Genomic DNA, 27,218 nt, shown 5'->3' on the forward strand with positions numbered 1-27,218 from the left:
GCACCAGACAAAGGAAGTACTACACTTAGGAATATAGCATAAATAAATGTTAAATCGCTACTAGAAATATTTTGAACTCCTTAAATTCATTGCACTTTAAGTTTTAATAATCTCAAACTGGGATGTGCTTTTCACCATTTCTGTTACTGATTTGGGGAAAAACTCTACCAACTTTTTTTTTGTGGCTCACATTGCTGTACTCTGGATTTTGTCTGTTTGGTTACTGGGATTACTTTATATCAAGGTTAGGCAATTAAAAATATTGATGTTGTCAGAATTTCCAAACACCATCATCAATGCTCTACTTGGTCTAGGAATAACTGATTCTAAAATGAATATATTATTTCTTATGGGTTTAAAATACGTACAGCTAATAAAAATGAAAGGGGAATAATTAGTATGACAGCAGATAACATTAACAGTTATAATCTGTAGCTGAAACACTTAAGCTGTATGTATAGTTGAAGTGTTAGTCTGTGTTCTGTGTAAGTGGTCCTAGATGCAGCTGTGTGTACACGTGAAGAGGAGGAATATTGATTGAAGATGAACAATTGAAGGGAGGTGGATGAAATATCTGCAGGGTTGAACACAAGTTAGCTGAAGAGGGAGAGGAAGGTAGTTGAGACTGGAGTTTTTAGCCTCTACTTTAAATTGCAAGCACAGTATAACCTAACATGCAACTGCAACAGGCCTCTGTTATCTCATGTATAGGGAGCTGGCAGAGTCTGAAAAGTTGTTGGGGTGGAGAAGTGATTGGGAGAGCACTGAAAAGGCAGTGAGAATGCTAAAGTTTTGTTTGGATGAGCTAAAGTACGTCCAGAACACGTGGGCTGGAGACTGATACCATTTCACGCTGGGAAGTGCTTTGCAGTAGTATGCCACTAAACTCGTCGGCTTTGTTTTTCCATGTTCAGGGCCGAGAGTGAAATGGGACACACAAGCAGTAAGGATTTTCAGCCAAGGTTGTTTTTTAGGTTGTAAATGCCAAGTTCTCAAAACTGAGCTGCTCTGCTTCTGAGAGGAAGGAAGGGTGGTGGCTGCCTAGAGGCCTAACACAATTAAGGTCAGCTTTAATTTCTGTATTAACTTGTGAATACCATGACCATTGTTCTATTAAACTGTAGAGAAATATTCCAACTGGTTTGCCCTGAGAACATGGAAGGAGATGAAATCACATTCGAGGTGTGGATACTGTTAACATGGGGAAGAACTGGAAAACTGGCAAATGCAGATCTGGAGCAAGACCTGGGGAAGAAATTCTGCTTTACCCAGCCAGCCCCATCTGCTTTGAGGATATAAATCAAAATAGTAACTTGAATACACACCATAAGGGAACAAACTCTTCCCTTTTATGTTCACTTGGGCTTTATGCATCTGAATGCAGAGAAGTGATGTGTTTGATTTGTTCTTTTCTTTTCTGGACTTTCCTATTTCTAGAGTCAGAATGCAGATAATCATTATTTTTGACAACGAAATACCTCTTCTGGAAAGTACAGAGCTAGTAGAATGATAGTAATTGAAAAAGAAGTTAAGAAGAGTTGGAGTCTTTAAGAATTACAGAAGAGTTTAAGCTCTAAAGCCTTTAATCTCTTAATAAAAACTTTTAGTCTGTTCTTTGTCAAATTCTGTCATCAGCTCCTTCTACTTCCTGTCCTTACTGCTCTCATCTGCGTTTTGTTAAATCAGACTTTGCCTGGGCTGCCTGCCTCTGTGGCAGGTTCTGTGTAGCTAGGAACCTGTTTCAGGAGGCTGCAAGGGTCAGAGAGGTCTTTTCTTTCTAAAAATACAGTGAAGTTTGGAAGCTAATGTTTCCTTCAACTGTTGCACACTGAGCATTTCCAAAGAGATTTTTTTTTCTTTTATGAAGGGATGAAAGGAGTATGTTTAGCCTCAATGTCTAATGATAGCAGACTTTCTTTGTTTTAAAAGGTTTTCCATGTAGTGGGCCTGAACTCCTAGTGGCAAAATAGATTTGTATATGTATTGTATCTGTTTCTCCTGTGGCTTGTCCCCAGACAATTTCTATATACTCTGTTCTCTCATGTGAACACACCCTGTAGAGGTTAAAAAAAAGTGTTGTTGGGAGATGAGCATCTAATCTATAGATACATACACCATAAATATAGTTTATATTGAACGAGCATTTGACTGTTTATCATGAAGACAGTACAAAGTCTAATTCCATCTACAGGATCTTCCTTCCCTCTGGAAGGCACAAAGCAGACACTACACCACAATTCAGCCTGACAGGGGAAAATGCAGTAAGAGGTTTATTCTGTTCCTCATTTAGGCTACAGAAATGTGTCTCTGTTGTACTGTAAACCCTACCTTATTATCTCTCTTGAAAACAAAATGTAAATCTGTTGGGATAGTTTCTGACACTGCACTTCAAAGAACAGAGATCCCCCGTGAAAGGGGACAGACGGGGTTGGGAGTGTCCCACACCTACATCAGACTTCAAAGGAGGACAACAGTCCTTTTTTACTCACCTGCAGTGTTCATGCCGAACTTAGGATGCATACACAGGCTTTCAGCAGGAACAAGAATGATAAAGATTCCCTGAGCATCCTAAACTAGTCATAGCTTCAGATCTTGGACAGCCAGTGAAATGCAGGAGTACCTCTCCCTACCCCTACTCATTTGAGTAGGGAAAAAGCATTTATGCTCCAGCAGCTTGGCAGTCCAAATATGCAACCCCTAGCCACAAATGAGCTTGTACTTTCACAGGTGTTTTGAAGGCCACCTCTGTGATACAGTTTGAAAGGGGGTAGAGTATTTCTTCTGCAAGTTTCTATTCTTCAGCAGTTTGGAAAGAAAAGTAATTTACAGTGATGGTCTCACGTGTGTACTGCCTTCTCTAAGCTCAGAGATGAGATCTGGCTGAATGTACGAGGGTGAGAGTGCTTTAATACACATTGATGCATTATCCAAAATGCCCATAGGTCCATTTACAGCCTTGAAGACTGGAGCCAGGGCAAGAGAAATATACTTGGAAACTACAGTGGTCATAAAGCTCATGAGGGATGGATTTGGCTATCCTGCCCACTTGGTCTAGCCTGGCTTTCCAAAGCCCAAATGATAAAAAGCCCCCCTGTCATGGAATGACCAGAAAGCAGCGCTTAACTGGTCAGAACAGAAGCAGCTTGTTACTCCAGCTGCAGGAGAAGACAGAACACCACCGTGATCTCCTCTGATGCTACAAACTGCCAAAATGAGGCTGCTCCAGTTGGTGTCCCTTTAGGTTCCACAACTCATTCTTCACTAAACCACATGAGTAGGACTATAGAAAATTACATGAGGGAGCGGTAACACAGAGTACAACATACAGGAAGGCTCTGGACAATCAGCTGGATCTAGGCAGTATCCCTTGAAAAAAAACAGAAATCCTCCACACAAATTCTCCTGTGCTTTTGTTAGTTAAATTGTGCTGGGCCAGAGGGCTGTTAGGTCATGCTGGCATGCATTTCTTAACTAGTGAGGCCTGCAGAAGCCTGTGAGGTGTTAATTATTTTATTTCCACACCAGGCAGACACTTCCCTGTAAGGTGAGAACCTGAGAAGCCACCACCATGCAGCTTTCAGTGCTGTCACAACTTAATGACGCTCCAGTTCCGATTTGGCCTCTCCATCTTCCAAAACTGCCTGTGACATTGTCAGCTATATGTGGCATCTGCACAACAAAGCCTGTGAAATCCTACAGCAGGATTAGATAGGTCCCCCAGCTGACCCACTCTGACAGACAGCTCAGCCTGGACCTTGTTAACTGCCTTTATTGCCGCTTCCCAGATGGGCAGCCCAGAAATGAGTCTTCAGACTACCTCTCTGGTTGAGCAGAGATGTATCTGAGGGTTTGGGTCTCTCACAAGGCTTTTGGGAAACAGCTCTGAGCTTTGCCAGCTAGGTTACCTGGGATGGAATTGGTTTTACTTCTCAAAAGCAGCTCTTCCACTGCCTTCCTGGGACTTGTCTGTCTTCTGTCTTCCTCTTGTGGCCCCCAGGTTCAGCTCATGCCCTTTCTTGTGAGTCTCTGGTTGGGTTTTCAGCTATTATGGAAAGAGAGAAAAAGCCCATTTCAGGTGAGATGAACACAGGAAATATCACTGAGCATTCTCATTGGCATTAACACTGTGTTTCTTAGAAGAGTCAGCCCCAAGGCTGACTTGATAAAGAAGTCCTTAGGGCTTTGTTCTTCAGCCACTGAAGCCCAAAGAAACTTTTATTTTCATGTCAGGGGCTTCGGGATCAAGTCCTAATTCTTAGTCATGTAAATGAATTTGCAAAAACATGGCAGGCTGCACAGCAGCATTTCTCACCAAGCTAATTTAAATCTGGTGAACGTGACCTGGAGCTCTCCCCCTACAGGATGGCTGGGCACAACTGGCTGAAGCCATCTCTGGGGCTGAATTTATGTTCCTAATAAAGACATCCCATTTAATCCAGGATGATCAGCGTGTCCTCAGCCCAGCAAGGTGCTCTTCCCATCCCCTGGTTTGGGTTGAGAACTTCTCTCTCCTGGTTGGGAGTTGCCAAGCTGAGAGACAACGGTCACCTCCTAGCCACTGCTGGTAACTGATAGTATCAAAATTCAGCTTTCCTGCAAAGACAGCTACTTTCCAGCACATTTTGAAATACCTGCAGTACCTGGGTCCTGCGTGTATTATTCTCTGCCTCTGCTTTCTTCTCCTTCCCCGGGGCAGAAGCTGTCAGGACTCTTTGTGAATGCCACACCACAGCGAGCTTCTCCATCTCCTGGGGGAGCACAGAAAGGCAGCAGCCCACAGGATTGCCCTCCTCTTTGGGGAGGTGGGGGAAACATTTCACCTCCCCTCACCTCTGTCCTTTCTGTCAGTGCTGTTTACCTCAACCAGTAGAAGGGAAAAGCCCTCCTGTGTTACAACTGATTGAAAAAACCCTGCATTTCTCCCCCATAACAGCTTATCAGTTATCTGGGTACAGATATCGTGTATTTCATGAGTGCATGGACATGAACACAGTGTAAAAACAGTGACTTGTAGCTCTGTGTATGGGTCCTTTACAAATCCTTTATTTGGATTTAAAAGGATTTGTAAAGGACTGACATCCACCTTACTAAACGTTTTCACAATTAAAGGTGACACTATAAGGACAAAGATCCCATGCAGCATACCTCTAGTGCTTCGATGTAACGGTCAGGAACAGGGCGGGCAGTTTGGGCTTTGGCTTCGAGCATCTCTTTGCTTCCTGCTTCCTCCTGGGAGCTTCTCCAAACTCCAGACAGCCTCCTGAAAATGCAAGCCAGGAGGAGCCTGAGTGAGGCCTAGTTAGTCCTACATGGTGTTCATGGCAGAGGACACGATTCTGCCACACATGGAAGATCTCCTGCCCTATGTGTTGTTTCTTACTTCTCTCCAACAAAGAGAGGGCAGAAAGCTGGAGCTGTACAAGCCAGCTCTGGTTCCAGACTCCAAGTCGAGGTCAGGAGGCCCAGGCCTAGGCCCCTTCAGTACCAAAGTGACCCCAGAAAATGAGGCCAGCTGTGGTTCTGGGGAGCATGGGCTGACAGATTATTTTTATGTCAAGTAATGGTCTTTCAACTGAAGCGAGAGCTCCTTCGTGGTTAGTCACCTCTGAGCTTTGCTGGCCTCTAGGCACAATCCGAGTGTTGAATGGAGCTGAGACACGCAGAGACCATGAAGAAGTGGTTCAGAGGGCATTTGGACCTCTCCTCCCTCTCACAAAACATTGCTAGACCCTGAACATTGCTCTCACAAGACAAAAAGAGCAAGTTCATTCAAATAAAAGGGAGTAAGAAGGTAATCCTCGATTTCTGGAACATTTTTTTCCGTTCAGTTACTAAACAGAGCTGTGCACTGGAAGAAGGCTCAGAGTAAAATGAAGCAGATCCCAAGGGTTTTAAAGGAGGTCTGCTACATGCACATCCTCTGGTCGCTTCTTGTAACACCTCAGAGCTCACACACATGTTATGGCCAAGGGAAACTCCCCTCCCACCATTTCCTCCAGAGGCTCACCTCACCGAGGACTCTCTTCTCTTCACCTTCTCCCCCGGTCCTTCCTCCAGGCTGACTGCCTTCACTTTCACAGGGCAATTGTGAGGAAGAGCTGACAGAACCCCTGCGGGCACAAAACACCACCACTCGTAAAACAGCACCTTGGTGAGGAGTCACACAGGAATGTCACCCAGACACACTCAGCCAGGCCATAAACACCACTGACACCATTAATTCCTCATTCCTCTAGTCCTAGGCTCTTTCGAATGCTGGAACTTGTCCAACACTTCCTGCAGATCAGTATTACTCCTGGATAATATTTTTCCCACTTCTTCATCTTTTCTCTGTTGTGAAAGGTTGGTTGGGAGATGCCAGAGACCTAACAGACTCTTTTGGAGCCACGTTGTTTTATAGTCTAGGGGCTTTGTATTGGCCCTGTCTGCACATCCAGCCCACAGACCTTCTCAGAAAAAGTTAATATTAAGCAAAGTGAAGATCTGTTTTGGCACAGGTAAGGAGCCTTCTGTAATCATCTCCAGATGTTTCTACTCAGAAGATAACGAGCTCCATGAGAAACACCATGACTATGGCCAGTTTGAGACAGAATTTGGCATTCAGAAACCTGGGAGGCCTCCCTAAATGTTTACTCCTTAGTGCACAAACCAGTTTAGGAAAGGAAAGGACATTTTGCACCTGGCATTCACCAGAAAGGCACAGTAAAGCCACACCAGCCTTTCAACATTCACATTGAGCACCTGGAAAGCAAGACAGAAGAAGAACACACAGAGTGCTATCACGAGTCTGCTCTGACATTACCTTTCCTGTTAGGCTTTTTCTTAAAAAAATCTTTCATCTTCTTCTCCTGCAGGGGTTTAGTGGGTCTTTCACAGAGGGATTTAAGAAAGAATTCTCCATATTCAGTCTTGCCCTGCAAGCTGCAAACAAGAGCATGTGTATGCAGTGCATGAAGGGCACCACTTTCCTCTGCAGCTTACATGGATGATTCCATTCTGCCAGAGATATCTTACAAGTAGCCCACCTGCAGACCATCATTTTTAAAATGCAGCACCCTCAAAGACTTCAGTAGAAAACCAAGCTACACAGGAAGGGACTACAGTGCCTGGAGAGGAAGGAGGACCCTGTCCATGTCTTCTAAGGTCTTGTTCGAGTCGTCTTGCTAACAGTGAGGATTAATGGAAACCACTCTTGCTCCAAGGGGGGACCATCTCTCATCTCTTATCCCAAGAGGACCCGGAGGACATGCAGGTCTCTTGCTCTCCAACCTACTCAGAGCATTCTGGATTTTAATTTTACCCTCCCATTCACTTGGACACCCTTCCTGACTAGCATCATAGCATCTGGAAAGAGAGACTCCGGCACTTGGGTCACGAAGGGAGCTACTGTGCAGCATTAAACTCCAGACACATCCTGCTGCCTTGCTGTTTGCCAAAAAATAACTTCTATACACTTGCAAAAGGCATTTAAGATACACTTTGCTTGCTTAAATCTCACAAAAGGCATGGGAATTTTGCAAACGTTTGAATGCTGATTTCCATCATGTAGAATCCTATAGAAGGTAGAATGTATGAAACATTTTAAAGTTTGCCTACACTCTTTGCTATGCTCCACAAATTCTGTCTAATGACTGATTATTTTGCATGACTGATGGCAATGTAAAAAGCAATCACTTCTCTACATTACTTCAAGCGAAGACATATGTCTCTCAACCCAACCAGCAGTAAGCATGGAGTGTACTGAGTTACTCTTTCTCAATAACCTCATGAGCAGCAGAAAAATCCTAGTCATGCAGTGCTGCCTGTCATGAGTTGAGAGGCTGCTCACATCATCAGTCAAAGGTGACAGAAAATCCTCACCTGGGAAACAGGATGTCAGGTTTGGTGAGGATGTCAGGAACTCCAGGTTCTTCCTGGGAAATGACCCAACTCATTATCCCTTTCTTCCTCTGCAACAGGGACAGAGAGGTGAGATGATTCCAAGGCAATGACCACGTTGCTAACCACAGCTACCACCATTAACTTGTCAGGTTCTCGTACCCTTTCCCCTAAGCCTTCAGGGATGGGACGCGGGGCCACCTGGATGTGGTTCTGGGCAACCTGCTGTAGGTGCTCCTCCTTGAGCAGGGAGCTCAGACCAGATGACCTCCAGATGTCCCTTCCAACCTCAGCCACCCTGTGATCCTTGGTGTGATCCAACACAGCCATCTTTTGTGCCTTGTATTTCATCAAGACAACTGATTATATAAGAAGAAATCTGAAGAGCACCCTTTATGTTGTACACAATGTCTAAGCCAAGTGGCCAGACAGCTCATGGCACACCAGGGGACATCAGTTTGACAGGGCCTTGAGTCTCAGCCTGAAATCCCACACATAGCACTGCCAGAACAGTAAGACTTACATTGCCAAGAACTTCCTTAATGTTTCCCGTTGTGTCCAGGCTGAGAAGAAATTTTTCATAAAACCTCATTTGGACTTCCATGTGCTTGAAAGAAAGGATGCCCATGTCCCGGAAAACAAAATCAATATTCAGTTCACTCGCGATGCAGCGAGAGAGATACATCACGGTCTCGTTTAGACAGTTCCTCACAGCATCCGGGGGTTTTGATGTCTCCAGGGCTATCATGGTGTAGTCCAGTGGGACAACTGGTGCAGAATCTGCTGTGCAACACAAGAGGAACACAATCATGTAGAGCTAGGTTGCTAATTGCAATCAGCTCCCAGGCCCTCAGGCAATGCAGTGGGCTTCTGGACTCCAGGTGCCATGCTAAGGCCACTGACACTGCCCACCCTCAGTTGCCATGCCCATCAAATGCTTCCAATGAAGAAGGAAAACAGAAAAACTGCTCAGATGTTCTGAAAATTAATCAGACCACCCTAAAATAGCATAGATTTATGAGCAAGTGTGGCAGGTTTTGGGACCAGCAGCCACTGCATTGGAGGACATCCCACATCTATTTCAGAGGGAAAGAAGATTTTACCTGATCTTCTTACCAGGAATAATTCTTTTGGCATAGGTCAGGTTAAGAATCTTTCTGGCAGTGTTGGACAGCTGAAATACAGGCCTGCGAATGAGCAAACAGTCATTCCTTCCCACACACAGCTCTTGCATAAGAACAGCAAATGTCCCCAGTCCAACTATTCTGACATGCTAAAAAGCAAAAGAGGGAAAAAAAAATAATAAAAAAAAAAAGAAGACAGATAAGGATTTGAAGCAAAAGTAGTGTGAACATCATTCAGTTAGAGAGTTTCCAACCCTTGAGCAAGGGTTTCTGACATTTCTGGTAAGTCCTGAATGGATCGGGTCATCGGGGTGGTCTTTCCACTCCAGAAGTGTAGAGCAGAGACTGACAGTATGGATCAGCAGAATCTGCTGGACTTTATTTTTCCTGTAAATATACAGAAAAAATTGATTTTGGGGCAGAATTGTGAACTGCATTTTAAAGCAGAAAAACAACGTCAAAGAATTTAAAGGGAGTGCAATTAGATACGTTAATTCAGTGACTTTGGCAGGGGAGGGGAAATCAGGGTACAAAAACCATCAGAGTATGAGGGGAGAGAGCAGGCATAAAGATCACCTTGCCCGCTGCCAGCTGCCGCTGAACGTCAAGAGATGCCTGATCCCAAATTTGCACGATCTCTGCAGAGAAAATGAAAGCCAAGATTTAAGCCTAGAAAACTCCTGGAGGACCCAAAGGCAGGCCTGGTGTTAAAATAAAACTGCAAGTGCTTGGCACGCAGGGACACACACACGCCCTGCCCTCTGAGCTGTGGATGCCCAGGTTTCTTGTGTGCTATGGCCACTTTTAATCCCTTGTCAGACAGCCCCTAGGCTTCCACCCACACAGTTCCAATTCCTTTAACCAAACAGGAGCCCAGGTCAGCCAGAACCTGTGCTCAGCATCTTCAAAGCCTGCTAGAAACCAGGCCCAGAGCTTGGGGCAGAAGGCAGACACCAGGGCTGCCCTAGTGTCCACATGGGACGAGATCTGCCACCAGACCTGCACACCACTCGGCCCTGAGGCTGACCACAGTTGTTGTACTTGAACATTGCAATAAAAACTCTTAGGGAACAGCTCCAGATGCTCCTACCTTTGGTTGTGAGATATGAGAGCGTTGGAAACAAGGCTCTTTCAGACGCCTTCCAGTCAGATGCCTTCTTCTCCCCTTTCCAGGACCAGGAGAACGAAGCCATGGCTGCCATACCCTCAGTCCAGGTTAACACCTGGACCTGAAAACTTGAAGATACTTCTCTTGTGCTGTTACACCCTAGAGAGAGCAGCCATTTGATGCTACTCCACTGCCTCCCACCTCCTTCAGGCCACAAAGCGGACCAAGAGAAAAGCTCTCACAAGAGCAGCAGGGTTGGGCAGCACAAACCCTTAGGTCACAACCGCCCCCGCTGTCACCTGTCATAAGAGGGCTGCCACCTCCCCTGCCGGGGTCCTGGCTGGCTTTGACTTGAACTGGTCATTTTGGGGAGCTGCTCTATCCCCAAAGCCCCCTCCAAGGAGTGCTGTAAGCCACAGGGAACCACGGAGGGGAACCACAACACGCTGATCCCAGGCTGAGTGAGGATCAGCCCACGTGCTGACCCCAGGACCGTGTCAAGGGCTACAACAACTGACAGGGAAGGAACATGTTTTTACCTTTCCCGACTGATTAAAGCAAGAAGGTTGGTTCTAGTGTCAAGGAAAGAGTAGCTGAGTGTTATTTGGTGAGGCCCTGGCACAGGTTGCCCAGAGAAGCTGTGAATGCCCAATCCCTGGAGGTGTTCAAGGCCAGGCTGGATGGGGCTTTGGGCAGCCTGGTCTGGTGGGAGGTGTCCCTGCCCATGGTAAGGGGTTGGAATTGTGATCTTTATAGTCCCTTCCACCTGAAAGCATTCAGAGAATCTGTAATTCCCTTCCTTAGAGGTTGGAGAAAAAGCACAGACTGCTCAATGAGCATAGGTTTCCTCTCACCCACAGAGGCATTTACTTCAATCACCATTGGTATCTCCAAGGACTGGTATATGAGTCCATCATGAACATCCACCACCCGAGGGTCTCATAGTAAGGTAGAAACCTACAACAGGGTATTGGAAAATTGAATCCCACACCTCTGTGCTATGATATTTCCACACAATAAAGCATTTGTGGAACTTGTGTAGGCTGTGAGACTCAGCTGCAAGCCTGGAATGAGACTGTGAGCTCCAGCCCAGCAGTATGAATGTTTTCCCTCAGAAAGCTCTACAGTGGCTTCTCCTCGAAGAAGGGGACGATGCACACAAAGGCAGTACCGAGAACCCACTATAAGGAATTATGACCATCTCCAGTCACCCATTGATTGTAGTTTGTCATTTCAAAAGCCCTGTGGTGTTTACTACAAAAGACAACAGTGTCCCCTCTTACACCTTGGCAGTTGTGTGGAGGAAGAAATATGTTCTACATTTTCCTCTCAGTGCTTCCATTAAAAAACTCACAGGCGAGTAGTTTTCACAGATTTTAATTTTAAATAATTTTCAAGAGTAATATAAAAGTTACAAGTTTGTCTATTCAGACTAATCGTTTTTTTTTTCCTCCCCTCAGAATTCTTCAGTGAAGTTAACTGCTGTATATTTCTGATAGCACTGGTTAGAGAGCACTTCAAATGACATGATTTATAAGCTTATGTTTTCCAGAAGAGGGGGTTCTGTGTCAGGCGTCTCTGGAAGTTCTCATACCTAGAAAAAAAATAATCAAAAAAGTGTTTTAAAATGCCTTCAAAAATGACACAAATAATGTAACTGATTTGCCTTACAATTCTAACAGAAATCTTGAGAGGAAGCAGTCCCCATTATTTTTCCTCTTGCCAAATAATTCCAGCTTCCACATTCATTATACACAGTAACTGTAGAGCAAAATCTAATGAAGAAAAATAACTAACGCATGGTAGAATCAATCATGCACATATCCTTTCCAAATTTCACTTTCCTTACCAGGAAAAACATGCAAATGACAACTGATGTTCGAATCCACAATTAACTTAGAGCAGTGAAAAACATGGAAAGCACACAATTTTTGTGACTTCCTCAAAACAACAACAACAAAAAAACAACAAAACAAACAAACAAACAAAAAAACCAGCAAAAACAGCAACCTGCAGTCTTTGAGCTGCAAAAGCTAGAAACCCCTTTCAATCTTCACAAATGCAAGCTAAAAGATATCCCAAGCTACAACCAATGAAATAAAGCCAACAAAAACTTCTACATCTGAAAATTCTTAACCCAATTCAAATGAGAGAAGAAACTCTGGAATGTTTTAAACCCACTCAAATTAAAAAACAAAGAAAAAGGCTTATCAATATATATTTCTAAGCTAAACGAATTGATTTCCATTGCAGCCAGTCCACTGCAGACCTAAGATGCTCTCCATTTTAGAAGCTATAATTAAATGCATTATGACAACAAACATATGAACAGAACCAATTCCCCACTTGATTGTAATCAAGTTAGCAGATAAATGTGTTTGCTTTATCAGAGTTATGCCTCACTTCACTTTGCTGTTTGGAACAAACAAAACTAAATTCAGTGTTACCCAGGGCACGACCAGCCATAACCCTCTTTCTTTAGCCTCTCTTCCCTGTGGTTTCTCCCACCTTACACCCACGTATGTTCACAGAGTGCCAAGTTACCTTCTATTTAGGAGAGATCTGCATCAAATTACACTCCCAAAGGAAACGTAATGCTTACAGTAACTGCTCACAGACTCGTACTGACCTGTACTAATGATCAAACTGTCCAGAAAGCTCAAAATACTGTTTAGAAAAAGGGCTTGGGTTAATACTGTTGAGGCTAAAGAGGGCTAACGGAGAAAATATTAGAAAGAATTTTTCAAACATCCTACAGGGCTGTCTGCAGTTCGCAGTTTACCTCCAGACCACGTGGGCTATTCCTGCTAAAAACCCTCTCTTAAACCAGTCCCTGGGAAACAACTCAAACTTTTTCATCCTGGTGGCAGAAGCAGGTCAACTAGGAATATGATTTCTCCATCCCTTCCATATTCTTAAGCAATGTAACTATGCTGGAGCTATGTCCAAGATAACAAGCATAAAAAAAGCCCTAAAGAACAAACTGACAGGCATCAGCGTTCTGTCTCCCCAAGACTCAAGAAACACTTGCAGAATCAGCAACATCCTGTGACCCCACATACATCAAGGGTGATATTTCTAGAAACAACTAAGCTCACAGGGGAAAAAAAAAAATGAAAAAAGTATATGAAGACACTGACAAATAAATATAAACAGTGGACAGAATGCCTGTGTACTTCAGGTAACCAACAGTAAATCAGTAACAGACTTTTCTGCATCATCTCCCTGGATGGCTTGGCAGTAATACCTGGGAATCAGCTGTTTTGGTGCCTAGAAAAAAAAATAAAAAACACTGGACACTGCAGATCATTTCCATACCATTTCAGAACTACATTTGCAGGAATGAAAGCTTCAGAAGGATTTGGCGTCATCTGTGCCTGAGTAACGGCAAAAGAGGAAGCAAAATTATAGAAGTTATCCAACATCTTCTGAGTGAACTGAAACAGAAAAGAGACATCCTAAGTAAGTTTTTTTTGTTCAGTTTGAATCACAGAATCACAGAATTTCTAGGTTGGAAGAGACCTCAAGATCATCGAGTCCAACCTCTAACCTAACACTAACAGTCCCCACTAAACCATATCCCTAAGCTATTTTGAATATCCCTAAGCTATTTTGAATTTTTGTGCAAAATTTTAGCAGATATGCAACTCCACATGAAGTAGAACTAGCATTGCCATCTAAAATGCAGCAGGAAGGTCCATACATTAAGGCCAGGTGATCAGTTTTAAAAAGATCACAACATCCTAACTCTCAGTTTTGCCCTCAGATCCACCTAGTGTTCAGAAATCATTTTGAAAATCTTCACTAGAGTCCTCCCTAGACAATTTTGTCCAGCTGGATAAGGAGCTCCAGGAAGAACATTTTCTTTTTGTGACAAATAAGTGATGCAGTGCTGGCCTCCTCCTTCAAATTAAACCATCAGAACTGCAAACCACATTAAAGCTGGAAAGTCCAGCTCATGGCAAGCCACTGGTTGCTGCAGGCTTTTCAGGTGGTTTAACAATCAGCCTCATTACGTTACAACTCACTGCCAGACTCAGCAACAGGGAAACTTCCTTCAGCTTCCACCAGGAAGGCTTCTACGATTCTATGATGTTTTTTACAATAGTACATGTATACTATAGCCTGTTGGCTCAGTTCCACTAAGCATACAAAACCTGATCCTCTGCAGCAGAGGAGTACTAGAAGATGTCTTCTAGCACAAGAAAAAGTCACCTCAAAAATTCCAGATGATCTGACAACAATTCGGTGGGTTGCAGTCCCATAACCACCCACAGCAGCTTCATATTTTTAAATAATTATTTCTTCAGAAGATCAATTTTGAAGGCTTCGCTACCACAGAGGATTTTGAAAGCAGGATGTCCACCATACCTCTGTGAACGAGTCTACCGATGACACAGCAGCACTTGCAACAGGAGTCTGCTGCGCCAGGTTTTCCAGGAGTTCCACCGAGATTCCAATCTGGGCCACAGTTGGCGTCTGCGGGAGGTTCATGGCACCAAAGGGGTGTTGGCTTCCCTTCCCTGAAAGGGCCACAAACAGCACGGGTTACACTTGACACACATTTGAAGACAGTGTTACTTAAATCACCACGTTTCTTCTGTATGAGATCTCTGGTAGGGGGTGTGGGATCCATCTCCCTGTCACAGGGATACAGAAAGCACAGCCCGAACACTTGCACAAGCACATATACGCACAACAGATGAAAAGGTGTGACAGATACATTTGTAAGAAACCAGCAGATCTTAAGGAAGCCTCTAAAAAAATAAATATTTTTAAAGCTACTTGTGAAGGAAATCGCTTAAACAGAAATTATGATCTGTGAGTAAAAGACAGTAGCACCTTTCTTTGTAGGAACCAGTCCTTTAATGCACATCATAATGATTACATAAAAATAGGAACACACAGCAGTGCTGAAGAGCTGTTTGATTCACTCCTTCAAACCAGGTGCTTGTGAACCTGCCTGTGCACTGAAAAGCCTTCAGCATCAGTGACTTGGAGCTATCCCTGTGGAGAGCTGGGCAGCCCCATGCCTCATCAGACCACCAACGGCAGCAAAGTTCGAAGAAATAACCACGGAACACCTCTGACTTTGCAAAAGATACATAAAAAAAACATGAACCAGGTAGAAGAACACCCCCAAATTGCATTCCGCTCACACAAGCACCATCCAAGCTCCTACTATCACTCCTGACCCTTCTCACTTTGCTGTTAATCAGCACTTTCAGCCCCAGCTCCACCTAGGGGCTCTGCAAACAATGACAGGCAGCTAGAGACAAGGGACTCTGATCACCCGTCCCTCTTCAGCAGCATCCGTACATGAAAATACAGGGAAAAGGTCTGGGGGCTCACAATTCTATTAGGTGGAGTATTGATTTTTTATTTATTTTCACTCAGTTAGAGTAGCCCCAGTGGGAAAAGTATCCTTTTAACACTTAAGTGATGTTTCAGCAGCCCTCTCTGCTGAAGGCAACAAGGCACTGCCAGGAAGAAGCCGACACAGCCAGAGCCCAGCACCTCTTTCAGCTCAGCCAGGTGTGTGTCACTCCTCACCCTGACCCCAGGACTGGGATCCAACGTGATGTTCACAAGCAAAGCACTCCCTCTTCTCTTCAAATGTGACTTTAACACAAGGCTGGTAAGAACAGAGTTTGTCTTCTTAAGTGCTATTAATTTGCTCCTCTGGGAAATGCCACTGCTGTATGAGCTCAACCCCTGCTGTGGGCAGCTGCTTGCTTGTAAAATGTATAGAAGTTTCAAGAATATAATAGAAAAGCTATCAAATAAACAAACATCATGCTCAAGTTCATTATTAAAGAATCCCCACAGCAATAAAGCTGGTAGAAATTTAACACCTTGTAACATCTTCAACTGAGAAGCTTACAATAAACAGATAAAACCCTCAAGTAGCAAGCAGCTCACGCAGAATGTATCACTACTTTAGGAAGACACCCCTGATCTAAATAATACAATATATCCATATATTTTGTCCATTTTGGAGAGAAAAGCATCCTCTGCCACCCTTTACACTCCACATTTTGAATGCCTGGCCCTTGCAGTTAGCCTTCCAACCCTTACAGATGCAGAGAACACTGTGTTAATGGGAACTGAAATACTAACCCAGTTTTCACATTCACATTCTCTACTCCCCAACAAACTACATCATAGCAGAGAAACTGCAACCTGTTAAATTATTTTTTGATCCTTTATTTCCCTTTATCTGACCTTGAGTCAAGATGCTGAGCCCCTGATACCTTTCAGCACAAGGATGTCAAAAACCTCACCCATCTGCAGGCCTCAGACGTGGACAGTGTGTGAGATGTCACGTCTATGAGCAGAAAACAGAACTGCATACATCACTACACGATGCACAGTACATAAGGTCTGTAATAGAAATGGTTTCCTGGAACTTTTATCCCCCTTGTTAATATAATTCCCATATAAGGGGAAGCATTTTATCCACAGCAGAGGCTGGAGATGCTCCTGCTCTTTATACCTCAACACTTCCAGAAGTTCAAGGTGACAAAGAGCCAGCGACCAGCGGTGGTATTCCCAAACAGGTTTCCAGAGCAACCTGAATACAACTTCTGAGGCAAAACCCAGCAGAACCTACAATGGCTCTGAAGGCATGCTGTGCAAGGGCAGCAGGATCCCAAGAAAAAAGCTTGCTCTCTCTACTCACAGCTTGAGAACTGAGCACAATTCCTTGTGTCAAGTGATAAAGCTCACAGCAATTTCACTAGGAATGCCAGAGACGTTAGTGAATGAAAAAGTACTACTGCTGCAGCTCAAACTGAAGCTCTCCAGGCTGAACAGATGCAAATGCCTGGCGAGGAAACAACAACATCGGTGATCAAACAACGCTGGACCCAGTACTGGCCATTTGGGGACACAATCAGGGACACAAATTTGTTCCACCCACACTCAACAATGGATTAAGTTGGAGCCCAAATGACCAAGCTACAAACATAATCCCTTGACAAGCCTTATGGAGAGGATAAAACTCCAGTTCACCTTCTTTATTCAGCCTCTCTGTGGAACAGCTCCACTACCTACCAGTAAAAAAAAAAAGGCACGCTGAATCAGGAGACGTGCAGGCACGCTGCCTGCGTGCTGAAGGGCATGCCGTTGACATTTGGCCTCCTCCCCCATTTCACAGACACACACTGGCTATCGCCACCAGGCTCAGGAAGTCAGCCTCAGACAGCCAAATGCAGATTTCAGCAGGCAGCAATGCCTCTCTGACTCCTCTCTCTCTAATCACTCACTCTGGTTTCCCCTTTCCAGTCCATTGCACAACCCTTCATTATCATGGAAATTAAGGCTGTGCAGCTCAGGCTGCCTCTGTGGTCCAAGATGAGCCACAGGCAACACCAGGACAGGTGGGCACAGCAAGCACAGCCACCATCACCCCACACCATGGAGATCATCCTCACGCCTGGTCCTATGCTGACTGATGCAACTGAGATGCTGAGACAGAGAAAAAACAGTTCAGAGAACAAGCAAGGTCACAAGGAGACAGGTCTCCTGTTCCCTCTTTCTTGGAAATTAGGGCAAAAAGGCACTGGTCTGCAAGAGCATCTGGAAACATCTTTACGTTAAAGCTGTGAACTACAACGGAACTGACAAAAGATGGGTAGGCCTTTGCCACTGAAAAGCTTTAAGCTGCTTGACTGCCATCCAGCTTTCCTTTAGGGAGAGGAAGCTATGCCATGGGAGTGCCTCATTACTTCTACAATATGCATGACAATAATCCCACTCTTATTTAGGAAAAAAATAATATAAACACGATTCAAGTAGCACCAGTCTTCTCTGACTCTTAAGAGTCAGACTTCTCTGTCTCAGCTATACTTCAGAACCACGAAAACGTTTGGGAGCCTAATTGCCACTGCCGATACCCTCTGTCGGGCAATTACGCGGTACACAGCACCTGAAGCAAACAGCTTTCTAAAGTCACCGTGTCACACCTGGCTCTTTACTACACCTTCCCCTGTGCTACAAAGAATACAGCTGCTAAACAGTAGTAGCAAAAAGAAAGTATTCCAATAATATCTAACCCAATGCCTAAACACCATGCTAACGAAAGTCTGGGCTCATTTTTATTCAGGTTATGCAGAAGCAGTGGAAGACATTGCAATTGCATCCAAGATAAAACAAGCGAGAAATCTCACTAGGAACATAAACATACAGCCAGACTTCCACAAAACTCATCAAATGCTTCTAGTACCACATCTGCTAGACACTACCTGGAAACAGTCCACCTTTTCGAGCAACAGTTTGATAAAAAACAGCCTAACATTTACCCCCTCATGCACACAGTAACACTCCCATTTCACTGACTCCTGGTTTTCTCTACTTACCAGACTTCAGGCCAGAAATTTTGAAGATTGCACTTGGCTTCTCGTTAGTGACAAAGCCCAGCAGTTGCCACACTGCCATCCCACTCTGGTCCGGGTAACAAAAATAGACAGATCCACCCATGCCTTCCGGAAAAGGTATAGTTCCCAGCATGAACACTACTACATGGTTGATGTTTTCATAGTCTGGTAAATCAAATACAAATTTGTCTTCGGCCACTTGTTGAGGAGCTGCTTGTACCTATAAGGAACAAAACTGTTGTCAGCATTGCTGTGTTTTCCATCTTTGAGTATAACTATGAATTTCCCTTTACAGAAATATGCCTAGGGTGGAATACAACAAAAAAAAACGAGGAACCTAAATAGCCAGATAAAAGTCAAACACATCAGTAGAACTGAAAAAAAATAAATACTAAAAAGGGACAAGTCTTGTTCCACCTACACTGAACACAATCCTACCCAGGCCTACAGGATCCGAATACCTTCGCTCCCCATGCGCGTAGGCGGAAAATAGGGTGCAGGAGAGGCTGCCAAGGCTATGAGCAGTGGCTGCTGAGCACCAGGCTGGCACAACCCCAGCAGCACGGAAACCTGTTCACACAGGAATCACAGAACCATAGGATTATTAAGGTTGGAAAAGCCCTCCAAGATCATCTGGTCCAACCAGCCCCCTACCACCAATGTCACCCACTAAACCATATCCCCAAGCACCACATCCAAGCTTTCCTTGAACACCCCCAGGGATGGTGACTCCACCGCCTCCCTGGGCAACCCGCCCCAGTGTTTGACTGCTCTTTCTGAGCAGAAATGTCTCCTCATTTCCAACCTGAACCTCCCCTGGCACAACTTGAGGCCATTCCCTCTACCCCCATCCCTAGTTACCTGCAAGAAGCGCCCCCCCCCAGCTCCCCACACTTCCTTTCAGACACAATAAACCTTCAGCACCCTGCTGGCTCAATGCCAGAGCACAACACCCACCCTCCTCATCCCCCCTCCCAGGAGCCCCAAGCTTTGGGACCAGCGCTCTCCCTGGCCTTAAAACACTTCTTTCACGCCCCCAACTCGGCTCTGAGGAACCCGGGGCCCAGCTGCAGCTCCTCACCAGCCTGCCCGCCACCAGGCAGCCGAACATGGCGGCGGCGGCCCCCAGCCCCCCTCAGGCTCTCGTCAGCTCCCCAGCCTCCATCGGCGGCTGCCCCCGGAAATCTCCGCGCCCCCTCAGCAGCCCCCGATCGCTTCCGGAGCGCGGTGGTGGCGGAGGTGGGGTGTGAGGGGCGGGGAGAGGACTACAAGTCCCAGGGTGCCCCGCGCGCGCAGGGCGCTAAGGCGCAGGGTAGGGCGGCGCGGGGCATGATGGGAGATGTAGTTCGCACTGCTGCACCAAGGGGATTTTTTGGCGTTGGAAAAGGGGATTATTTCTACACATCGCCTTGATGTTACCTGCCCCAGTGCTCAAAAACCAGTTACACGATTACCTACGCTCAAGAAAGTCACACAAATTCAAAGAAAAATGCATCCTGAAGACACCCAAAATCACAACTTCTTGCCCACAAACACTACCATGTCCTCTGAACCTTCTGAGGGTGCCACCCCAAATCACACAGTGCTCACCCTGTGCCTCTGCTCCTTCACATAACTTCTGCAGGCCAGCAATGAGGGGCTTGGGTTAGTGAAGAACCCTGTTTCTGCTTCTGGGTGAAAATGTGAAGAGCTGAGGGACCTTTGCAGGTTGTTTCTGTATCTGGAGATTGAAGTCAGCATTGCTGTTGAAGTAAAAGGCAATATCCAAGGTGTTTAGTCTGGATAAAACTGGCCAAAGTATTTAGGAGCAAATAAAAAGTGTTAAAAATAAAGAGAAAAAAATGAAAAGTTATTCAGAAACAAAACAAAACAAAACACACACACACACCTGGTTAACCATGCCAACAAACTCCAAGAAGCACCACAAGACTACTCACAGAGCAGCATATGGTGCTGCATTGCCAAGAAACTGAATTTTTCCTCACAGTTCAGATGCTGGAAGTTTACACTGAGGAAGTGTTAACACTGCATATATTTACTGTATAAACTGATCTTTGGTGCCATTTCAGAGCATCTGCTGTTATTCTGCACTTGGTCAGAGCACAGCCCTCCTTGACATCAGTTTCAGCTTCCACCAGTGCAATTTCTAAGCCTGTATGAAATCTTCCATAGACACCTGCAAGAGAGTTAAAAAAAAAGGTTAACATCAAGCATCAGCTCAGTAGAATGGTTATGAATAATTCTAGTTCTCCCTGGGCAGACTCAAAGACTCTTTTCTATTCCATCATCCCTTGCTTCTTGCTGATGCCTCTCAATGTCTTCCAACTGTATGCTAAAAAAAAAAAAAAAAAAGGGAAAGGTCGTGACAGCAATAGGATAAACTTCAATGCCATGTGTCAGCAGGAAGGGACAGGGAAGCTATGTCTGCCTTTCACAGACATTTATATATCTAGGATAACAACAGAGCTCGAGTTCTGTGCCAAAATAAAAGGACCTCCTTGTGGGTGGAAGCATCTGCTCACTCCTCTTGGGCTCTGTCCCCTCCTCTGATTCTGTCCCAAGTTCCCCTTTTGGAGCTGCCTGCAGTCCTGAGAAGTCTCAGACCACTTACAGTTTGTCCACAACCATTTCCAGAACAGAGAAACAACAGAACAGAACAGAAAACAGAGCAGTTACAAAAAAAATTTTAAAGCTAGATCTAACCAAATTAACTGAAGGAGGCTAATGCATCTTTAAATATTCTGAAATCAATCCTTCCTCAACTTTCACATGAACTTCCATTTTAAAGGTAAAAGTATACCACCTCTACCCCAGGTCTTTCACCCAGTTCTGAAAAATGAAGGCAAGTCTTCATAGGTTTCATTTCTTCATTAGGTTTGGTTTGATTTTACACTTTAGAATATGCAGTATTATCAGAGTTAACGAGCAAATCCCAGAAATAGCAAATACATTTCTTCTTGATCAGAAAATATTTTGAAAACATTGTACTTGGGAGAATAGGTGTTGAAATTTCTTCAATATCATGTAGTCATTCACTACCCTTACCTTCAGAACATAGGCAGGTAATCCACAGCAATAAGGCACCCCTGGCACATTTTCCAATTAATAAACGCCTTGGCTAAACACTGAAACTAAGCAGCAAATCATTAAAGTAGGGCATCAGCTGGAAGTGGTGAAATGGTGGTTATTATATCTAAGCAGTGTCCTCTGGCCTCATTTTCACACCAGTGGGAAAAATCTCCAAGAAAATAGAAGTTAAAATATCGTCTCCTCCTGGTTGGAACGTATGAGAAATATTCATGTAATCCAGAAGGAACCTAGCAGAAAAATACTAATGCCTAAACAGAATGAGCAGAGACAAGTTAATGCTGGGTGCAAGGTGCAGTCAGTACCTGCTGTAGGTAGCTGGCCTGGTTTTACAGTGCTTAGGTAGGAGGCATCTGGCCCACCAGTGATTCAGAGCCTGAAGCTGATCTCCAGGCTCTTTAGGCAGCACAGAGAGGTGAATGACTCTGCTGGTATTTACACAATCCTTCTAGGAAGATTTGATGCCCTGACTTGAGCCCTATGAACAAAAAATGCTATGTGCAAGGATGAGTCTGATTGGCCCTATGCAATTGTAATTCCTTTATCTGCATGGGATCCAACTTGCTGAGGGCACTTCTCAGGCTAAAGGTCCTTACTGAGGAAGGGAGGGAGTGAGCAAGAGAAGAAAGGATGTCCAGCAGAAGTAGGAGATATGGTTTCCTGTCTCTTCTCAGTCTGACATGATTTGAAGCCATTCCTCCCATTCCCCAGGAACAGGGCCCTACCAGAAGGTGATTCTGTATGGTTCTCAACATCCCTCTTGCAGTATCTGGGTCACAATATACAATGGGGAGATGCTTGTGAGGACTTCTAAAAAATACAGCCTGTAGTTCTGGTTTCTGCACTTTATCATTCTTTTCAGAACAGGATTTATTGAAGCAGAGAAGCCCAGAGCTCCCACAAGAATATGGCTGGCAATGACTTGGTCACTCCAGAATACCAGAAAAGAAATTAATGTGAAGTAACAGTCCATAACATTCAGTATAATTCTTTAAAACTTTGTCCACTAATCATCAAACTAATCAATTGTGCATGGGCACTTCAAAAGCACTATCCACAGAGACTAATCTCCACAAAAAGGAAGTGCCATACAGCCTTCTCCTTCATTTAAGTAAGCCATTCATCAAAGTTTAAAAGCCCAAATTAGCAGCATCACTGCAAATAATTGTTAATGACAAGCTTTTCAAAGAGATATTACTGCTCTAATGCATTTTTTTTTTCTCTATGTAAAAGATGCCCGCTACTTGCTTTGTACCTTCAAGTCTTGTTAACACTGAAAGCAACCCATCAGCTATTCAGCTTTTGAGGAATGTCCACTGCTTGCAGCACTGTCCTCACTAGATGCCCTGGGAGAAGGGCACTCATGAGCACTAACACCACTGGACATTTTGCTCCAGAAAGATTTAGATGACTTGGACAAATCCAGGTTGGCAGTTGAGACTCAAGCAGAGAGGTACTCCCCAGAATTTGGGAGCTCTTTAATATGTGTATTTTTAAACTTGTGGTTAAGCAGAACCTTCACTTGAGCCTGGACCACACCATGGACAAGATCGTGTGATGACAGAATCACAGAATGGTTTGGGTTGGAAGGGACCTTAAAGATCATCTAATTCCACCCCCCTGCCATGGGCAGGGACACCTCCCACCAGACCATGTTGCTAAAAGCCCCTTCCAGCCTGGCCTTGAACACCTCCAGGGATGGGGCATCCACAGCTTCTCTGGGCAACGTCTTCCAGTGCCTAATCACCCTCTGAGTAAAGAATTTTTTCCTTACATCTAATCTAAACCTATTCTCTTTTAGCTTAAAGCCATTCCCCCTTGTCCTATCACTACACCCCTTGACAGAGTCCCTCCCCAGCTTTCCTGTAGGCCCCTGTAGGTACTGAAAAGTTGCTGTAAGGTCCCCCTGGAGCCTTCTCTTCTCCAGGCTGAACAACCCCAACTCCCTCAGCCTGTCTTCTCAGAAGAGGTGCTCCAGCCCCTTGATCATCCTCGTGGTCCTCCTCTGGACTTCCACATCCTCCTTGTGTTGGAGGGCCCAGAGCTGAATGCAGGGCTCCAGGTGGGGTCTCACGAGAGCAGAGCAGAGGGGGACAACCCCCTCCCTCACCCTGCTGGCCACACTGCTTTTGGTGCAGCCCAGGGTATGGCTGGCTTTCTGGGTTGCAAGCACACGTTTCTGGCTCATGTCGAGCTTCTCATCCACCAGCATCCCCAGGTGCATCTCCTCAGGGCTACTCTCAATCCATTCTCTACCCAGCCTGGATTTGTGCTTGGGATTGCTCAAGGTGCAGGACCTTGCACTTGGCCTTGTTGAACCTCATGAGGTTTGCACAGGCCCACCTCTCATGCCTCTCTCAATAAATACAGGCAAGCCCCTGTTCTGAACCCAAGAGACCTGTTCTTCCTCCTGTAAGCCAATGTACCAGCTGAAATCTGGTGCCTGGAAGCAAAAAGGGGTTAATCTCTCCTCAAGTCTCACCTTTACAGCAAGAACTGAGCATTTCCACAAACAAAGCTCAGCAAGCAAGTGCGTAGATGATGCCCTGGAGAAGAGGAGAAAGGTGTCTCCCAAAATTATGTGTGCCTGCTCCAGGGACAGCAGGTGCAGCAGTTTATTTTTGCCTGTGTTGTTACCAGGTATAATGCTGAATATTTAATAGGACAGGCTAGTTTAAGCCAACCGGTCATGGATATGAGCATCTAAGTGACTGAAAGGGCATATTTATGTAAAACAACAACTGAATAGCTGTGGCAACAAGTGCTTCATGCATCATCATTGCCTATTTTCCTCAGGGTTGCATCTGACATGTTCCTTCAGGGAAATTAAAAGCTGAGCACTTTTTCCTCAGCCTACTCAAGCTCTATAAAATTAATTTTAATATTGAATGACTAAGAATTCTTGAGGAGTGGCAGAAGGAAACAAATACTGCAGCTTAAAGAGAAAAAAGTGCCACTGAGACCTGCCCCTTCCCCGCCCACACTGGGCGAAGCCCGAGCGCCGAGAACTACATCTCCCGTCAGCCCTCGCTCCGCCCGCTGCAGGGCGCCCTTTCAGGCCTCATCGCCCTCGCGGCGCGGTGCACGCTGGGAGTTGTAGTCTGTTCCCCGCGAGTGTGTGGGGCGACTGCGGCATGTCTGGGTGGAGAGGGGTTTCTTTGCATTTGGAGGGGGAAAGCGAGGGCCTGGATAGAGTGGTTGGAGTCGTGGGGTGGTGTCAGACAAGGGGAAGTCATTTGAGTAATGTGACTAAGTGATTTCATTTATTTATTTATTTTGTTGCCACATGTGCTGTATAAATGGTGGCTCACCCCATGGCATGCACCAAGGAAGTTGGGTATCAGCTAAGCAGCTTAAAGCGTTTCACTGATTAAGGCATACACATCTTTTATTCTGTGTAGTTTACAGCCTTAAACGTGAATCTTTGTTTTGATAAGTGTGGAGAAACGCTTGAGAAATGCTTGAGAAACGCTCATCAAGTGTTGGAACAGGATGGGCTTTAAGGTCCCTTCCAACCCAAACCATGCTGTGATTCTATGAATTCTACCTTACCATTAGCTTGGACACGAGGGGCCTGTACTGTGTGACAGAGACCACTGAAACGTCATCCTAAGCAGAACCAAGAATGTATGGGTTGAAATTAGCATGTGGTAATTCTCTGCCTTTCTCCCAGTACCTAACACTTAACACCTGTCTTCATTCTTCAGCGCTCTGGAGAAGATTTGCCCACAGGACAAGAGCAAGATGGTATAGCTATTGCAAGCTACACAAATGCGATATGAACAAGACTGAAGTGAAGAATATCATCAGACACTAGATACACTCCTAGATCTTGCTTGTCACCTCTTATATTTTTCCTAGCAAGGAAATTAGTTCATTCTTTGAATTTGTAAAGCTGTACTAATATGATCACTAATATGCCTTATTACTATTTATCACTGTTGACTGACAATTAATTTTTTGTCTAGGCATATTTTCTTTAGGATTATCATGATAATTGTGTTTAAATAAAATATATTTCAAATTTTGGATTGATATCCACGGTCTCTTGACAGGAAATTAAATATTGAATGAACAGAGTGTAAGTTTGGAAGGGTGAGAAGGGACACCTCAAGACACATGGCACTTCAATTATGGGGGCACTTCTCTCCCAAATTAATGCAGTAATTATTAAACTGCAACACGTTCTTCTTCATCCAGAGAAGCTCTTAAGCTTTGTTGCTTGCCCTCTCCTAGGCATCAGAGCACAGGCTTGTCTGGGCTAGATGGAAACAAATCATTCTTCAGTTTGACTGGGAAAAATGCTCTGCATTTTGTGTAGAAGCTGTTCTTTTAAATCTTGTTCTATGGTTTCATCTGGTGTTAATGCAGATATTATCATTCATTCTTAATGCAGATATTCTCATTCATGCCTCAATCTTAATCATAACTGTTTTGGTGTTTCTGTTGTAAGTCAACCTCAAACATACTTGTTTTAACCTTTCTGTTGCAAGTAATTCTTAATTGCACCTGGTTTAGTATTTATGTTGCAAACATCTACAAAATCTTATCCTTTTTGTTGTGCCAGTGTGCTGTTCTGGTCTCTGAAATCTGTGATTAGACCCAACCCTTAAGGAAATGTTGGGGTCCTTCCTGCAGCCAGGCTTAGCACTGATAGACAGCTTCTGTGCAGCAGCAGGGTTGTTAGCAAAGGGTTATGTTGCCATTCAAATGCAAGAAACATAAAAAATGTGAAATATCAAAAAGCCTTGGTGCCTGCTGCCAGATGGAGTGACCAACGGGTGCCTTGCGATGTGTTTATGCGTGGGAATTGCAAACACAAGATCTATTAAAAGTCTTGGTGCTAGCCCCCTGTTATTTCTATGGGCAAAATGGAATAAATATTTCTGCCTGATTCACCTCTTGGATTCAGCAAGAAGCCCAGGTGTGAGAGGTGTTGAGGCACTGGTGCAGAACTGCTCCAGTCCCAGGCCTCATTTTGGATGTGAACCTTTGCAAGTGAATTCTTCCATTTGGCAGGTGCTCCTCCAGCTGGCCCTGCTGAACTGGAATGTAAGAAAGTGTTTTAAAGCTTGAGATGCTGCAAATTAGTGGAGGGTGGCCAAGCTCTGGTGTGCAGTCACTGAGGCACAAGAAGAAATCTGCTAATTAGGCAAGAGCTCATCTCACATTGCCAATTTACTGCAGACCTCTGAGATTACACCATGTCTAAAAGGCACAGGGTAGCCCCATCTTGCAGGCCTGAGCTCAGCAGGGCTCTCGTGTGCTCTTGCTGAGGCAGGAGTTTACTTTCTTTTTAAATTTAAACTTAATTCTGCAGTACTTGCCTAAAACTTGTTGCACTTTCTGTGCAACAATTTGATTTCCTCTTCAGCCTGTGGTGTTGAGGCAAAATGAGATCATATGGAGCAAGCACGTGCAATAAGTATTTTCCAGCCAGTATTAACATAGCAGCTCAACATAAGAGACAACACTTCACTGCAGAGAAACCCTGGGCATGTTGGGTCCTGATTGACCCATACGATGGTGCCTGGTGTGTCAAAGCACATCCCTCTGACCACACAGACCCACAGCATCTACAGGTTTTGGAATGGGGTTGCAGTGAGTTGGTGAGAAAGAGCTGTGGGCAGGAACCATTTTCCA

The 27,218-nt window shown here is 44.7% G+C and overlaps 2 protein-coding genes across 5 annotated transcripts; both read right to left on the bottom strand.

Moving 5' to 3' along the window:
- Positions 1 to 941: 941 nt before the first annotated feature.
- On the bottom strand, positions 942 to 8,653 carry CCDC81 (coiled-coil domain containing 81). The gene is made up of 7 exons (XM_072032856.1): positions 8,402 to 8,653; positions 7,861 to 7,949; positions 6,803 to 6,921; positions 6,008 to 6,110; positions 5,146 to 5,260; positions 4,641 to 4,748; positions 942 to 4,042 (listed from the first exon to the last, which is right to left on the bottom strand). The coding sequence occupies exons 1-7, from the start codon at positions 8,624 to 8,626 to the stop codon at positions 3,923 to 3,925; spliced, it is 879 nt and encodes a 292-aa protein (XP_071888957.1). The 5' UTR covers positions 8,627 to 8,653; the 3' UTR covers positions 942 to 3,922.
- Positions 8,654 to 11,471: 2,818 nt separating this feature from the next.
- Positions 11,472 to 19,747, bottom strand: HIKESHI (heat shock protein nuclear import factor hikeshi). 4 transcript variants are annotated; one of them, XM_072032859.1, is made up of 6 exons: positions 19,570 to 19,721; positions 18,950 to 19,058; positions 18,471 to 18,708; positions 14,482 to 14,633; positions 13,358 to 13,547; positions 11,472 to 11,704 (listed from the first exon to the last, which is right to left on the bottom strand). In XM_072032859.1, the coding sequence occupies exons 3-5, from the start codon at positions 18,619 to 18,621 to the stop codon at positions 13,365 to 13,367; spliced, it is 486 nt and encodes a 161-aa protein (XP_071888960.1). In that variant the 5' UTR covers positions 18,622 to 18,708; positions 18,950 to 19,058; positions 19,570 to 19,721; the 3' UTR covers positions 11,472 to 11,704; positions 13,358 to 13,364. The 4 variants fall into 4 exon arrangements, with proteins under 4 accessions (XP_071888960.1, XP_071888961.1, XP_071888958.1 ...); XM_072032860.1 differs by having other exon boundaries at positions 18,927 to 19,058; XM_072032857.1 differs by lacking the exon at positions 18,950 to 19,058 and having other exon boundaries at positions 19,570 to 19,747.
- Between the last annotated feature and the right edge of the window lie 7,471 nt (positions 19,748 to 27,218).

The sequence above is a fragment of the Anas platyrhynchos genome, chromosome 1 (assembly GCF_047663525.1).
Source record: "Anas platyrhynchos isolate ZD024472 breed Pekin duck chromosome 1, IASCAAS_PekinDuck_T2T, whole genome shotgun sequence".
NCBI classification, from domain to species: domain Eukaryota; kingdom Metazoa; phylum Chordata; class Aves; order Anseriformes; family Anatidae; genus Anas; species Anas platyrhynchos.